The sequence below is a fragment of the Lolium perenne genome, chromosome 4 (assembly GCF_019359855.2).
Source record: "Lolium perenne isolate Kyuss_39 chromosome 4, Kyuss_2.0, whole genome shotgun sequence".
Taxonomy (NCBI): Eukaryota; Viridiplantae; Streptophyta; class Magnoliopsida; order Poales; family Poaceae; genus Lolium; species Lolium perenne.
This window is the reverse complement of record NC_067247.2, coordinates 106,074,453-106,092,228: the sequence shown is the minus strand read 5'-3', so window position 1 is coordinate 106,092,228 and position 17,776 is coordinate 106,074,453. Positions and strand designations below refer to the sequence as shown.

Below are 17,776 nucleotides of genomic sequence, written 5' to 3'. Positions count from 1 at the left end.
GCTCCTTAGTCGCTACTCGTTGCTAGCTAGCTCTGGTGCTGGCAGTGGAGCTTCAGGCACCGTATTTGTAGCTCGCGCGCCGCTGTGCGTGGCACGGTGGCGCGGCTACGTGGAGGGACGCAGTGTGGCAGGGGAGAGGCGGGTCGCCACGTCCCGCGGCCGTGCTTATCCTCCCTTCGGCACGGTGCGTTCCAGCTTGGGTGTCGCCTGTCGTAGTGCACAACGACGGTGCTTGTTCAGTGTATTGCGGTGCTAGCCTAGTAGCCTGCCAGGTACAGAGCAATCTCGACGGTAGCTAGACGGACTGCCCGACTAGAACATCAAGTGGGATATGGCTGTAGATGCGCTCACCAGGCCTCTGAACTCTTCAAATTGCACAAGGAATCGTTCAGACCCGATACCAATGAGAGGAAGAATTTGTTTCCTCGTTTTTTCGAAATTGAGATTTATTCGAGTCTAAGTCATTTCCTAGCTGTTTTTGCAAGGAATGGTTCTCAATTTCATATTCAAATTGGAGCGTCTCAATTATTTCACCTCCCAGTGTCTGAAGAAGCTATGGTTCAGCTAAATTTTTTTCAAACCATGTTGCAGAATTTGTTGCCTGGTGATGGTTATGATTCTTGGTTTATCTTTGGTTCCAACAAATCCTACAATATCTCCCAGCTCTATAAGAACAAGATTAGAAATGATGGTGCTATATCTGCTCTGAAATGGATGTGGGAGGGCTGCTGCCAACAAAAGCATAATGTGTTTTTTTGGTTGCACACACATAATAGGCTTAATACTAGAGCCATGCTTCAGAGAAAGAATTTCCTCCTAGATGATTACTCGTGTGTCATGTGTGGGTCGGAGCTTGAGACGAGAGATCACTTGTTCTTTCAATGCCCATTTGCTACTCTTTGATGGCAATATTTATGCCCTGCATGATCTTTAACGCCTAGGGCCCTTTTGGATTTCCAAGAGACGATGTTGAGCGTCAAGACTGCAATTGCCAAACCCTTTTTTCATGGAAATAATTATGCTGATCACTTGGGCAATTTGGACCGCTCGAAATGATTTCATCTTCAAGGATGTTTCATCAAGCATCTATAGATGTCGCAAGAAATTCAAAGATGAAGTGGCCCTCATTATTCATAAGGCAAAATTGAAATCCTATAAGGGACTATCATCCTGGGTAGAGCAGTTTAGATAATTCTTTTAGCTCCTTTGGAGTGCTTTTGCTCTTTTAAGTTGCTACAGTCAAGCAAAATTTTGTAATAAGTTTGAACACTTTTGTTTTATTAATAAAAAAGAAAATATATACAATGGGGAAAACCATTGTTTAGCCTAAAAAAACTTGCAGAATTCACAGATCAGACCGGAAATACAGAAGCACAAACCCCCTGATCATATCAAAAGACCGTAATTTTCGCTAAGGCTTAACTGATAGAATACCCAACGATGAAACAGAGTTAACAACATCCGCCGAAGTTGCCAAGGAAGTTCGTGGCTGCCGCCCCGGCGTCCATCTCCGCTGGAAGTAGAGATAAAAACGGTTTGGAAACAGGCGAAACCGAGTGGTGCTATATTTGTTTTTACATTTTTGTTTCAGAAGAGGAAGTGAAAACAAAAACTCCGAAAACAAATATAGAAACAAATATTGTCGGAAAGCAGATCGAATACGGTGTGGACACCGAGCGGAAAGCGGATGTTCACTGGAACCAAGAGATCTCTTAAATGTTGAAGTAAAAATCAAGCAAGACAAGAACCAAAAAAAAAAAGCCTTGTCTCTAAATCTAGCATGGCTACTGAATATACCGGAATAGGGGAAGGGTCGAAGAGTAAAAGTTTCCTCGAACTAACGAAGGGCTTACTTCGTCGTTTGTTTTGGGATGGCCGCTTTGACGGTTCAGCTTGACAAGGTCACATATTAGGGTTGTTGGATTGGGTCATGCACATCAAACCCTAAAACAGAAATTTCATATTAGCCAGAAACGGAATTTCCATTTCCGTATTGTGACTCCGGAAAACACTATTCTGTTTCCGTTTCTGCCAAAAGAATTATGTTTCCGTTTTTCTCCGAAAAATTCCATTTCTATTTTCACATTTTTGTTCCGTATTTCTGCGAAAAAATCGAGAACTTTACGCTCCATTTTCATCTCGAGCTAGAAGAGGCGCTCCGTCCAGGGTTGTCGCGAAGCACCGGCTGAAGATCCCGCCACGCGAGAAGGAGGAGGCCCCCGCCAACACCGGTCGCATGAGGGGATGAGAGCCCGCAACCGCCATCAACCGTGCGACCTTTGATCAGCGGCGGCCTTCGCCGGGGGCGGGGGAGAGCGGTGGGAGGATTGGTAGTGGCGGCGGCGGCTCTAGGGTTACTCCCGAGCTGCCAGTCTGGGAGTGACACGGAGTACAACAAAGTGCTACACATATATTTGATGTACTATATATCCGGTAGTATACAGTTTATAATCTATCTCCTACTTTGTCTCTACGAGAGGCTCCTTGACCTCCAACTCTTGTAGCTTAATATATACTCATCTGAGAGGTTCAGTACAATCCAATATATTACGCAAGTCTCATAATATTTCATGATACCAGTCGCATGAGTATATAATATTTCATCATATATTACGGAGTCTCATAATATTTCATGATGCCAATCTCATAATATTTTCATGTTACGTCCGTTGGTCTCATAAACACGCTTCTGCACCGCATCGTCCCGATGAAGTCAATCTCCATAATCTTTGGTGTGGGCCACATAACCCTTAGTTAAGGTTTGACCACCAATCGACTACGCTAGAGAGTCCATTTTCCAATCCTTAGATCGGTTTTTCTCTCTCTTGGTCGCCTGACTGATATCTTCTTTCTTGGTTCAACTATCATAGATCGTATGGGTTACCAACCACTTATCATCTTTGCGCCCAACTATGCAAAGGTCAATACCAACAACTGTCTCCCATGTCTTTAAGGATCTCGGATTTTCGCCATTTTCTACATAGCAGTATTGTTCATAAGTCTTTCTCTTGGAGACGCCAACTTTAATACTGTGGACAAAGCTACGTTCGTATAACATCATGTCCACTGCATCGTTGTCGGGCTTCCAACTTCACCCTTAGGGAAATAAAATAGAGGGAACGTTAGCCAGGTAAATCAAAGAGATAGTATATACTAAACAAAGTGGAAAAATACACTTCACAAAGTCTCAATTAGAACGTAAATGGAGAAAAATCTCAGAATTAAACAGAGCATAGCAGAAACTTTACTAAATAGCAGAGTTCACGAATGCACATGTATTTTTCTTTTTCTATTGGGAAGGGACACCCACCTTTGATTTTTTTTTGGAACAATCTCACTTCACCATGACTGCATTCTCTGTTCAGATCCAGCAGAAAGTTTAATGTTCTCTTTAGTGCACTGGAGTTTTGCATATTTATCATTTAATTTTATCTTTAGTCTCACATACTAGTTACCACAGCAAACAAACATGGAAACTTCTCACTAAAATCGTGGCAAGTCAATCAACTTAAAATTGGCAACTAAACGAACCAGCTGCTTGTTTGGAATCGTTGATGTTGACGGCTTCATTTAGCATTGCTTCACCTTCCACATCAGCATGCCCATGGACACTCATGTGTTCTCCAACCCGCAACCACAAATATAGAAACCTTGTGACTTGAACATCAAAACTATGGCTCTTTTTCCTCAAATTGGACCTAATATTGGTAGTCAATGAGGAGGTGCTAGCAAGACCTAATATTTGTAGTCAATAAAGAAATATGAAGTATGGATGGAGGACGTTGTGGACAACAAGAGGAAATTGTAGGTTTGATAGTAGTCAGGTTTCAATTTAGTTGCCAAGTTGTGATTTATTAGTTTTTTCTATGTAAATAGATGGCTTTATATCCACTTTCTATAGCTATCTACTTTGTGTCTCTAATAACCATTATACTTCTATGGTTTTTACTGGCCCAAGATTTGGCATGCCTAGTGTTTGTTCGGTGGTCTTTATTCACCATGATCTTTACTAAACGGGCAAGGGGAATTCATTTTCCTATTTTACTAGTAGAAACAAAAAAAACTTGGTGAGCTTTTGGTGAGTAGATCATGCCTAGACATGTTGATTTTGAAAGCATATCCTTCTCTCTAGTCTCTACGAGTCAAGTTAATAAGATCTTGTTCCTCGTTTACATCCATGATGTGAGGAAGAAGAAGATGGCAAACGAGAAGGGATAGGTCTGTTGGGAGTTTTTTTTTTTTGGTACGTGAGAGGGAGAAACTGGAGGGGACATTTTTCTATTGGGTCGGCCCAAAAATTCCTAAGTGACATACATGTTATCTCCTTTGTCCAGGCAGTCACATGCGGGTAGTGTTTTCCAACTGGAGATTGATGCCGCGTGGGGAGCGGCTACCGCGCAAGAATCACTTAGCGGGTTTGTGAGACATCATTCGAAGGAGGTTTGGTAGGGCACGGTTAAAATAGTAGGTCATACCCCCATGGTATGCCATGACCTCATCTGGGTGTAACAACGTATTGCCTGAGAAAAATATCTCTAGAGATCGCACATTGACTAGAGGAAACACTTGTTCTTAGTCAGTGCCATGAGTACTCGATCCAATTTTCAAAAGTTTTGACTATCTGATAAGTTTACCAAAGCTTATTACCTTCCGGTTAATTTGATTCCGCACAACCATAGACTACCAACGACTACATTGAAAAGGGAAGAGCAAAGAGGTTGATTTTTTTTTGTTATTTTTCTGTTCTTCCTGACAAAAAACATTAAATTCTCAACCAATGAACTTCATGAAAAACAACCTCCACGTATAAGGATGCATGCAATTTGACTAACCATGAGTTGGGATTCAAAACCAAAGGAAATCTTGCTAGGCGCAGACTTTTTCGGGTGAATGAACAAAATTTTGTAGGATAACGTTGCATAGAAAACAAAAATTTTCCTACCGCGAACACGCAATCCAAGCCAAGATGCAATCTAGAAGACGGTAGCAACGAGGGGGTATCGAGTCTCACCCTTGAAGAGATTCCAAAGCCTACAAGAGGAGGCTCTTGTTGCTGCGGTAGACGATCACTTGCCGCTTGCAAAAGCGCGTAGAAGATCTTGATCACGATCGGTTCCGGCGCCACGAACGGGCAGCACCTCCGTACTCGGTCACACGTTCGGTTGTTGATGAAGACGACGTCCACCTCCCCGTTCCAGCGGGCAGCGGAAGTAGTAGCTCCTCTTGAATCCGACAGCACGACGGCGTGGTGTCGGTGGCGGTGTAGAAGTCCGGCGGAGCTTCGCTAAGCTACGCGGGCAATATGGAGTGGAGGAGCAAAGCTAGGGTTTGGGAGGGGGTGGCCGGCCACTCAAGGGGGGCGGCCAGCTTATGGTCTTGGGGTGGCCGGCCCCCTCCCTTGGCCCCTCATTATATAGGTGGATCCCAAGTGTTGGTGTCCAAGTCTTCGAATAAGACCCGAAACCAAAACCTTCCATAGGAGGGGGAAACCTAGCCCAACTAGGACTCCCACCCAAAGGTGGGATTCCCACCTCCCATGTGGGGGGTGGCCGGCCCCTTATGGTGGAGTCCACTTGGGACTCCACCCCATCTAGGGCTGGCCGGCCATGGAGGTGGAGTCCCTTGTGGACTCCACCTTCCTTGGTGGTTTCTTCCGGACTTTTCTAGAACCTTCTAGAACCTTCCATAGAACCTTCCGCGACATTTTATTTCACATAAAATGACATCCTATATATGAATCTTATTCTCCGGACCATTCCGGAACTCCTCGTGATGTCCGGGATCTCATCCGGGACTCCGAACAAATATTCGAACTCCATTCCATAATTCAAGTGCTACCATTTCAACATCCAACTTTAAGTGTGTCACCCTACGGTTCGAGAACTATGCGGACATGGTTGAGTACTCACTCCGACCAATAACCAATAGCGGGATCTGGAGATCCATAATGGCTCCCACATATTCAACGATGACTTTAGTGATCGAATGAACCATACACATATATTACCAATTCCCTTTGTCTCGCGATATTTTACTTGTCCGAGGTTTGATCTTCGGTATCACTCTATACCTTGTTCAACCTCGTCTCCGACAAGTACTCTTTACTCGTACCGTGGTATGTGGTCTCTTATGAACTCATTCATATGCTTGCAAGACATTAGACGACATTCCACCGAGAGGGCCCAGAGTATATCTATCCGTCATCGGGATGGACAAATCCCACCGTTGATCCATATGCCTCAACTCATACTTTCCGGATACTTAATCCCACCTTTATAGCCACCCATTTACGCAGTGGTGTTTGGTGTAATCAAAGTACCTTTCTGGTATAAGTGATTTACATGATCTCATGGTCATAAGGACTAGGTAACTATGTATCGAAAGCTTATAGCAAATAACTTAATGACGAGATCTTATGCTACGCTTAATTGGGTGTGTCCATTATATCATTCACACAATGACATAACCTTGTTATTAATAACATCCAATGTTCATGATTATGAAACTAATCATCCATTAATCAACAAGCTAGTTTAAGAGGCATACTAGGGACTTCTTGTTTGTCTACATATCACACATGTACTAATGTTTCGGTTAATACAATTCTAGCATGATATATAAACATTTATCATAAACATAAAGATATAAATAATAACCACTTTATTATTGCCTCTAGGGCATATCTCCTTCGCCTCCCACTTGCACTAGAGTCAATAATCTAGATTACATTGTAATATACCTAACACCCATGGCATTCGGTGTTGGTCATGCTTTGCCCTAGGGAGAGCTTTAGTCAACGGATCTGCTACATTCAGATCAGTGTGTACTTTGCAAATCTTTACTTCTCCATCTTCGATGTACTCGCGAATCGAGTGGTAACGCAGCTTGATATGCTTCAGCCTCTTGTGTGACCTTGGCTCTTGTGCATTGGCGATGGCACCCATGTTATCACAGTAAATGATTAATGGGTCCAATGCACTAGGAACCACACCGAGCTCTACAATGAACCTCTTCATCCATACCGCTTCTGATGAAGCCTCCGAAGCCGCTATGTACTCTGATTCCGTTGAAGACTTCGCCACCGTGCAATCGCTTTGAGCTTGCCCAGCTTATCGCAGCACCATTCAATATAAACACGTACCTGCATTGTGACTTAGAGTCATCGGGATCAGTGTTCCAACTTGCATCGGTGTAACCGTTTACAACGAGCTCTTGGTCACCTCCATAACAAAGAAACATATCCTTAGTTCTTTTCAAGTACTTCAGGATATTCTTGACCGCTGTCCAGTTGTTCCATTCCTGGATCACTTTGATATCTGCTAGTCAAACTAACGGCATGTGCTATATCCGGTCTAGTACATAGCATGGCATACATGATAGATCCTACTGCCGAGGCATAGGGGATGTTACACATCCTTTCTCTTTCTTCTGCCGTAGCCGGTCCTTGAGTTTTACTCAATACCTTGCCTGGTAACATAGGTAAGAACCCTTTCTTACTTTCGTCCATTCTAAACTTCTTTAGAATCTTGTCCAGATATGTACTCTGTGATAGCCCTATTAGGCGTCTTGATCTATCTCTATAAATCTTGATGCCTAATATATACGATGCTTCACCAAGGTCTTTCATTGAAAAACTATTATTCAAATAACCCTTAACACTGCTTAATAGTTCTATATCATTCCCGATCAATAATATGTCATCTACATATAATATCAGGAATGCTACAGAGCTCCCACTCACTTTCTTGTAAATACAGGCCTCTCCATGACACTGTATAAACCCGAAGTCTTTGATCACCTTATCAAAGCGTCGGTTCCAACTTCTTGATGCTTGCTTCAGTCCATAGATTGAACGCTGAAGTTTGCATACTTTGTCGACATTTTTAGGATCGACAAAACCTTTGGGTTGTACCATATACAACTCTTCCTCAATGTCTCCATTAAGGAACGCCGTTTTGACATCCATCTCGCCAAATCTCATAATCGAAAAATGCAGCTATTGCTAACAAAATCCTCACAGATTTTAGCTTCGCTACAGGTGAGAATGTCTCATCGTAGTCAACTCCTTGAATTTGTCGGAAACCCTTTGCGACAAGTCGAGCTTTATAGACAGTAATATTACCATCAGCATCTGTTTTTCTCTTGAAGATCCATTTATTCTCGACAGCCTTACGGCTATCGTGTAAGTCTACCAAAGTCCATACTTTGTTATCATACATGGATCCCATTTCGGATTTCATGGCTTCTTGCCATTTGTTGGAATCTGGGCTCATCATCGCTTCTTCATACGTCGCAGGTCCTCATCATTGTTATCCACAATCATGACATTTAGACAAGGATCATACCAATCAGGAGTGGCACGTTCCCTTGTCGATCTGCGAGGTTCGATGGGTTCCTCGTTCGAAGTTTCATGATCATTATCATTAGCTTCCTCTGTTGCCGGTGTAGGCGGTACAGTACAACTTCCGATGCTTTGCGCTACTCGATCAACGAGTATAGATTCATCAATCTCATCGAGTTCTACTTTTCTTCCAAATCACTTCTTTAGTGAGAAATTCTTTCTCAAGAAAGGTTCCGTTCTTAGCAACAAAGATTTTGCCTTCGGATTCGTGATAGAAAGTGTACCCTATAGTTTCCTTAGGGTATCCTATGAAGACGCATTTCTCCGCTTTGGGTTCTAGCTTGTCCGGTTGTAACTTCTTTACATAGGCTTCGCAACCCCAAACTTTCAGAACGACAGCTTAGGTTTCTTATTAAACCATAATTCATACGGTGTCGTTTCTACGGATTTTGATGGTGCTCTATTTAAAGTGAATGCGGCTGTCTCTAATGCATAACTCCAAAATGATTACGGCAAATCAGTAGAGACATCATACTACGAACCATATCTAAGAGAGTTCGATTACGACGTTCGGACACACCGTTTCGTTGAGGTGTTCCCGGCGGTGTCAATTGTGAAAGTATTCCGCATTTCTTTAAATGCATGCCAAACTCATAACTCAGATATTCACCTCCACGATCAGATCGTAGAAATTTGATCTTCTTGTTACGTTGATTTTCTACTTCACTTTGAAATTCCTTAAACTTCTCGAAAGTTTCGGATTTATGTTTCATGAAATAGATATACCCATATCTACTCAGATCATCTGTGAAGGTTAGAACATAACGATAACCACCGCGCGATGCTACGCTCATTGGTCCACATACATCTGTATGTATGATTTCCAATAAGTCAAGAGCTCGCTCCATCATACCAGAAAATGGAGTCTTTGTCATTTTACCCATTAGACATGCTTCGCATCTATCAAGTGACTCAAAGTCAAGTGATTCAAGTAATCCATCAGTATGGAGTTTCTTCATGCGTTTCACTCCAATATGACCAAGACGACGATTGCCACATATAAGTAGAATTATCATTAAGTTTAATTCGCTTAGCATCAATGTTATGTATATGCGTATCACTACTATCGAGATCTAACAGAAATAAGCCATTCTTTTGTGGTGCTCGACCATAAAAGATATTATTCATAAAAATAGAACAACCATTATTCTCAGACTTGAATGAATAACCGTCTTGCATTAAACAAGATCCAGATATAATGTTCATGCTCAACGCAGGTACATAATAGTAATTATTTAGGCTTAAAACTAATCCCGAAGGTAGATGTAGAGGAAGTGTGCCGACTGCGATCACATTGACCTTGGATCCGTTTCCAACGCGCATCGTCACTTCATCTTTCAGCAGTTGTCGTTTATTCTTTAGTTCCTGTTTCGAGTTACAAATATGAGCAACCGAACCAAGATCAAATACCCGTGTACTAGAACGAGAACCAGTGAAATGAACATCTATCACCTGTATATCAAATAGACCTTGTTACTTCTTCATGACCAGGCCGCTCTTCAGATCAGCCAGATACTTGGAGCAATTACGCTTCCAGTTGTCCCTTCTCCTTGCGATAATAGCACTCAGCATCGTGCTTAGGGCCGTTCTTAGGTTTCATAGGAGGCGTGGCAGCTTTCTTGCCACCCTTCTTGAATTTTCCCTTAGACTTGCCCTGTTTCTTGAAACTGGTGGTCTTGTTGACCATCAACACTTGGTGCTCTTTCTTGATCTCAATCTCAGCAGCTTTTAGCATGCCAAAAAATTCAGGTAACTCCTTGTTCATGTTCTGCATATTGTAGTTCATCACAAAGTTCTTGTAACTTGGTGGCAGTGATTGAAGGACACGATTAATCCCCAGTCTGTTAGGAATCACTATTCCCAAGTCACTGAGTTTCTTCGCATGCCCGGTCATGGCGAGCATGTGCTCACTAACGGAGCTGCCTTCTTCCATCATACAAATTTGAAGAAATGTTTCGATGCTTCATAGCATTCCATCGCCGCATGAGTCTCGAATATAGCTTTCAGCTCATTCATCAACTCATGAGGATCATGGTGCTCAAAACGTTTTTGAAGATCGGATTCCAGATCGCACAGGATGGCACACCGAACTTGAGAGTACCGAGTTTTCCGAGTCGCGTAAACAGCTTTTACTTCATCGGATTCATCTTACTCGGGAGGGTCACCTAGCGGTGCATCAAGCACAAATTGCAGATTTCCGCCGAGAGGAAGATCCTCACATGACGGAACCGATCGGTGAAGTTGCTACCGTTGCTCTTAAGTTTCTCTTTCTCTAGGAACCGATTAAAATTGATTGGGGACGCCATCTCTACAACATATATTTGCAATAGTTTAGACTAAGTTTATGACAAATTGAGTTCAAATTTTAATTCAACATAATTAAAAACCTAAGTGAACTCCCACTCAAAACAATATCCCTCGCATTGTCTTAGTGATCACACGAACCAAATCCACCGCACCTAAACCCGATCATCACGAGAAAAGGTGTGATTTCAATGGCGAACACTCAAAGTGTTCATCATATCAACCATATGATTCATGCTCTACCTTTCGGTATCACGTGTTCCGAGACCATGTCTGTACATGCTAGGCTCGTCAAGGCCACCTTAGTATCCGCATGTGCAAAACTGTCTTGCACCCGTCATATGTACTTATTGAATCTATCACACCCGATCATCACGAGGTGCTTCGAAACGACAAGACTTGGCAACGGTGCTACTAAGGATGAACACTTTATTATCTTGAGATTTTAGTGAGGGATCATCTTATAATGCTACCGTCGCGATCTAAGCAAAATAAGATGCATAAAAAGGATTAACATCACATGCAGTTCATATGTGATATGATATGGCCCTTTTGTTCTTGCGCCTTTGATCTTCATCTCCAAAGCACGGATATGATCTCCATCATCTTCGGGCATGATCTCCATCATCGTCGGCGTAGCGTCAAGGTCAATGGCGCCGTCTTCATGATTGTCCTCCATGTAGCAACTATTACAACTACTTTGAAATACTACTCAACATGAAATTTAAAGACAACCATAAGGCTCCTGCCGGTTGCCACAATACAATAATGATCATCTCATACATATTCATCATCACATTATGGCCATATCACATCACCAAACCCTGCAAAAACAAGTTAGACGTCTCTAATTTGGTTTGCATATTTTACGTGGTTTAGGGTTTTCGAGAGAGATCTAATCTACCTACGAACATGAACCACAACGTTGATACTAATGTTTTCAATAGAAGAGTAAATTGAATCTTTACTATAGTAGGAGAGATAGACACCCGCAAAGCCTCTTATGCAATACAAGTTGCATGTCGAACGAGGAACAAGTCTCATGAACGCGGTCATGTAAAGTTAGTCCGAGCCGCTTCATCCCACTATGCCATAAAGATGCAAAGTACTCAAACTAAAGATAACAAGAGCATCAACGCCCACAAACCATTGTGTTCTACTCGTGCAACCATCTATGCATAGACCTGGCTCTGATACCACTGTAGGATAATGTTGCATAGAAAACAAAAATTTTCCTACCGCGAACACGCAATCCAAGCCAAGATGCAATCTAGAAGACGGTAGCAACGAGGGGGTATCGAGTCTCACCCTTGAAGAGATTCCAAAGCCTACAAGAGGAGGCTCTTGTTGCTGCGGTAGACGATCACTTGCCGCTTGCAAAAGCGTCGTAGAAGATCTTGATCACGATCGGTTCCGGCGCCACGAACGGGCAGCACCTCCGTACTCGGTCACACGTTCGGTTGTTGATGAAGACGACGTCCACCTCCCCGTTCCAGCGGGCAGCGGAAGTAGTAGCTCCTCTTGAATCCGACAGCACGACGGCGTGGTGTCGGTGGCGGTGTAGAAGTCCGGCGGAGCTTCGCTAAGCTACGCGGGCAATATGGAGTGGAGGAGCAAAGCTAGGGTTTGGGAGGGGGTGGCCGGCCACTCAAGGGGGGCGGCCAGCTTATGGTCTTGGGGTGGCCGGCCCCCTCCCTTGGCCCCTCATTATATAGGTGGATCCCAAGTGTTGGTGTCCAAGTCTTCGAATAAGACCCGAAACCAAAACCTTCCATAGGAGGGGGAAACCTAGCCCAACTAGGACTCCCACCCAAAGGTGGGATTCCCACCTCCCATGTGGGGGGTGGCCGGCCCCTTATGGTGGAGTCCACTTGGGACTCCACCCCATCTAGGGCTGGCCGGCCATGGAGGTGGAGTCCCTTGTGGACTCCACCTTCCTTGGTGGTTTCTTCCGGACTTTTCTAGAACCTTCTAGAACCTTCCATAGAACCTTCCGCGACATTTTATTTCACATAAAATGACATCCTATATATGAATCTTATTCTCCGGACCATTCCGGAACTCCTCGTGATGTCCGGGATCTCATCCGGGACTCCGAACAAATATTCGAACTCCATTCCATAATTCAAGTGCTACCATTTCAACATCCAACTTTAAGTGTGTCACCCTACGGTTCGAGAACTATGCGGACATGGTTGAGTACTCACTCCGACCAATAACCAATAGCGGGATCTGGAGATCCATAATGGCTCCCACATATTCAACGATGACTTTAGTGATCGAATGAACCATACACATATATTACCAATTCCCTTTGTCTCGCGATATTTTACTTGTCCGAGGTTTGATCTTCGGTATCACTCTATACCTTGTTCAACCTCGTCTCCTGACAAGTACTCTTTACTCGTACCGTGGTATGTGGTCTCTTATGAACTCATTCATATGCTTGCAAGACATTAGACGACATTCCACCGAGAGGGCCCAGAGTATATCTATCCGTCATCGGGATGGACAAATCCCACTGTTGATCCATATGCCTCAACTCATACTTTCCGGATACTTAATCCCACCTTTATAGCCACCCATTTACGCAGTGGTGTTTGGTGTAATCAAAGTACCTTTCTGGTATAAGTGATTTACATGATCTCATGGTCATAAGGACTAGGTAACTATGTATCGAAAGCTTATAGCAAATAACTTAATGACGAGATCTTATGCTACGCTTAATTGGGTGTGTCCATTATATCATTCACACAATGACATAACCTTGTTATTAATAACATCCAATGTTCATGATTATGAAACTAATCATCCATTAATCAACAAGCTAGTTTAAGAGGCATACTAGGGACTTCTTGTTTGTCTACATATCACACATGTACTAATGTTTCGGTTAATACAATTCTAGCATGATATATAAACATTTATCATAAACATAAAGATATAAATAATAACCACTTTATTATTGCCTCTAGGGCATATCTCCTTCAAATTTCCCTATATCGGTTCTAAGACAGCAACACAATCGATGTTATGTTCGTTAATTAAACGTATGCTATTCCAAAATATGCTCCTTATTTTTAGCCTTTTGATATTATTATTTTGGTGTGGTAGCTTCGTGGGACACCATTATTTTCCGGGAAACCCTAGAATTTAATCCTGGTTTTTAGCAAAATGCGTTTTTTTTTATATATTTGGGATCGCAACTGAAAAGTGAGTGGCCTCTCCGATAAGAAAGCATCCGATGGAAGCAAACTAACAATGAAAAACTTTGTGCAAAGCACATTGGAAATTTTAAAAAATCACAAGTAAAATACCTTATGTTCAAAGGATATGTTCTATAACATGTTAAGTTAAAGATCAAACTTATATTCATTTAGGTGGCAAGAGAAATAAATTATGCATGAACAGTAATGGTGTACCTTTTGTCACTATTCGTTGATGAATTGTGTTTGTAATGCCTTCAAAATGGATCTGGATTTGAACTTGAAAATCAACTTGTTTGTATCGTATACGATCACCTCCTCAACATTAAGTTCGTATCCTTTTTACATTTTAAAAATAAAGTTTGAAATGTAAGTTTTAGCATAAATTGGTTTCATCGGATATTTCCTCGGATACCTCGACACTTCCTTTAGTAGATCATCAAAGGCCATCTATGAATCCTAATCGAGGTGTTCTTTTATCATTGCCAACCTATTCTATAGTGTCATCTTTTTATCTAAAGGTTCTTCCAAGAGGATCATGTTCCCGTTTTTCTGTAAAATCAATGGAGTCTTCAGTATCTTCCTCACTTGTTTTTAACACAAGTTCAACTTCCAAAACAACAAGCCAGCTAGCACATCCATAAGACACTAGCGTCCTTCCTAGCTAGCAGTTGTGACAGTTCAATTCTTCGGCCACCAGAGAAATGGAAGGGGGCAGAGGTAAAGGTAATAGCAGGCGAGCAATTGCATAGTACTAATTGATGAAAAGGCACCGAATTTTGAGTCAACTACAAAAGCTACAAAGCCATTGTATATCTCAAACACCAGAGGACTCTGTTTGACTAGGAGCTAGCTTCCAACTAGCTGCTCGCCCTTAAATTTCCCCTGGGTTCTCCTTGTATCAAATGTTGAAGGGATTGAGAAGACAACAGGAAGCAACCGGGATCAAATAAAACCACAGCCTGTATTTGTACTGAGATGGAAAAATCATGAGGCCAACTCCTGTTCTGTGAACACTTCTGCTTCACAACACCATTCACAGATTGTGCCCACAGAATAAATATACAGCCACAAATCAAAAAAGAGCAAGACAGAGGCATCATAGGCATTCATAGCACACATATAGCCACAGAACAAAGCTAAACTGCAACTCCACAGATCAAAGGAACACAGATCGAGCATCTGGACATCCCAGAGAAGAAGCAACCCACAAATCAGAGGATAGCTATTAGTGGAGAAAAATTCAGAGGAGAGCAAGATAGAGGCATCATCATAAGCAATTCATAGCTCACATAGCCACATAGCAAAGCTAATTAAACTGGTATACTCAACAAATCAAAGGAATCAACAGAGATTGAGCAACTGAACAAGAGCATCATCACATCATGAGCAGAAAGCAAGCAAAATTGCATCAATTCAGTGACTCAGATTCAGATCATGTCGATCACATAGCAGTGGTTCATCTTACTAGAGCAAAGCAATCATGAGACCCAAATGTTCACCTCTGACGACGCCTTGGCCAAGCCAGTACCGATCGATCACAAAAACTAGAGGAACTACGCAGCCGAGGACACACGGACATTACTGTTACCAGCTACCACTACGCGCGATGCAGAAGAAATCTCAAGATCCACCTGTCTTTTACGGACTCGAGACAGAACCAAATGGAGAGAAAACATGTAACTGGATCATAGTCTTGGGGCAGGGGACGCGCGCGCCTCAGTGCTGGCGGAAGCTCCAGATGATGATGCCGATGATGATGATGAGGATGGCGCAGGTGATTCCCTCGGACGACGCGCCGGAGTGTGGTGGCTGGGGCGCCGCCGGGGCGATGGCAGCAGTGGGCGCGAGCGGGGAAGTAGCCGGGGCGGCGGGGACGGCCTTGGCGTGGGCGGCGCCGTCGCGCTGCTGAGGCGGCGGGGACGGCTTGTCGGTCGACGGCGGCGGGGGAGGTGCCTCATCTGCATGCGCAACAGACAGAAAGGACGAGTGAGTGCCGCATGAGTAAAGTAAGATGATAACACCCAGCAACGTACGAAAATGAGAGAGGAGGATGGCGATCTTCACATACGTGCTGGCTGCTTGCGGCGAGGCGCGGGAGACGGCGGCGGTGCGAAGACGATGGCGGCGGGGGGAGCGGGTCCTGTGTACAGCAGCAAGCAACGTTAATTAGTACTGATACCTCTGCCGTATTTCAAAATTCGAAAATCACAGCAAACAAAAGGCAACTGCGAGGTGACGTGCGCACCAAGAAACGAGTAGCAGGCAAGGAAAAGTATCAGAAAAAAAGAGGGCCGGTTCAGTTAAAGCTGCATGCAGCAGCCTGCTATCTGTTTCTGCCAGACGGCCAGAGAGCAGTTGCCAAGACCGCAAGACTAGCTACGTACACACGCACGCACGCCGAGAACGCCACGAAACAAGGTTCGAAAACCGATGCTGTCGAAAACTGGTTTTCCCTGCAGAGAGGACAGGAAGGCTACGAAAATCAGCAGGGACCAGAGGATCAACATGGAAAACGCTGAGCTCTGGTCCGGAGATCACGTGGAACATGAAGCGAAGAAGGTCGGACACAGGATGGCAAAGAAGAGCAGGCGAAGCAGGCTTTGCTCTGGCTTCGGCAGAGGGGTTTTGACCAAGAATTACCGCGCAGCAACTGCGCAAGAGACGACAAGGGCAGAAAGATAGAGCAGAAAAAGAGCAGATGCGTTCTGGCTTCAAACGAAGCAACCAAGCATGGCAGAGATCGGGTGATTAAACAGCAGAAAACCGATGGCCCGCTCCCAGATCTTGACGATGTACGTCTCGGAATGAATTATTCCTCAATAGAACTTGGGGCGCATCCATGGCTATGCTAGAAGCACCGAAGGATAGCAATCGAAAAAAAAAGCAGAGACGAAACGGAACAGCAAAATAAAAGGCCGCAACTCACGGATGGAGCGATGGAAACAATCAGCCAACAGGACGAACAACTCTGGAGCAGCAGCCAGGACCTCTGCATGGCGCTGGATCTTACAGGATCAAGCGGAAACCCTATAGATTGAAGAGGGCTCCTCGATCCTGAACTTATCCGAGCACACGCGAGAAACTAAAGGTGACGAATAACTCGCTGGAATCATGAAGGATCGAACCGCAAATCCAAAAAACAAAACGAGCAAACTCGGTACGCACTGCTTGATCTCATGCGAGCGCGTACGATCAGCAGTGCCCAAGGGGAAAAAAACTAAGGCGCCGTACGCGAGGCCGGGTTGCTCGTCATGGCAAACGGCGAGAACCCCACTCCGCGTGCGGTTGCAGATCCAGGACAAGGAGCGAGCAAAAAACGAAGCACATGGATGGAACACCAGAAACTCGCGAAACCATCGATCTACAGCCCGAGGAGAACGCAGAAGGAGCACTGAATCTACGCGCGCCGAGATAGAGGGGGAGGTGGGGAGGGAGAGGGGGTGAGTTGCGCGTACCTTGGCATGCGGCGGCGAGGTGTGCGCCACCGGGACGCAGGCCTCCGCAGGAGGTGTAGAGGGTGAGGAGGTGGGTGGCGTTGAGCCCCGCCATGACGAGCTGCGGCTCGGCGGCGACGCGGCAGAGGCAGGGGACGCCGCCGCCGAGGTCGACGGCGGCGACGACGGGCTCGCAGCACTGCGCGGTGGGCATGTCGGGCGCGCAGAAGAGCGAGACCTGGGTGGCGAGGAGGGTGGGCTCGCAGGGCGCGCCCGGCTGCGGCCCGAAGGTGGCGGCGGCGGCCGGGAGCAGCGCGGCCAGGAGGCCGGCCACCAGGAGGAGGCGGCGGAGGAGGGAGCCCTCCATGGCTGGATCTCTCTCGCTCTCGCGCGCGCGCTGGCTTAGGGTTTGTTGGCTGTGGGTGGGT

General features: G+C 44.6%; 1 protein-coding gene across 1 annotated transcript; it reads right to left on the bottom strand.

Moving 5' to 3' along the window:
• Positions 1-15,297: 15,297 nt before the first annotated feature.
• Positions 15,298-17,776, bottom strand: LOC127293562 (uncharacterized). The gene is made up of 3 exons (XM_051323203.2): positions 17,370-17,776; positions 15,983-16,054; positions 15,298-15,872 (listed from the first exon to the last, which is right to left on the bottom strand). The coding sequence occupies exons 1-3, from the start codon at positions 17,713-17,715 to the stop codon at positions 15,631-15,633; spliced, it is 660 nt and encodes a 219-aa protein (XP_051179163.1). The 5' UTR covers positions 17,716-17,776; the 3' UTR covers positions 15,298-15,630.

Bases quoted from the DNA above. Each gene is read 5' to 3' on its own strand.
- LOC127293562 (XM_051323203.2), bottom strand. From the start codon at position 17,715: ATGGAGGGCTCCCTCCTCCGCCGCCTCCTCCTGGTGGCCGGCCTCCTG. The intron at 16,055-17,369 runs GTACGCGCAACT...TGCTGTACACAG, and splicing joins CCTCGCCGCCGCATGCCAAG to GACCCGCTCCCCCCGCCGCC. The intron at 15,873-15,982 runs GTATGTGAAGAT...TTGCGCATGCAG, and splicing joins TCGCCGCAAGCAGCCAGCAC to ATGAGGCACCTCCCCCGCCG.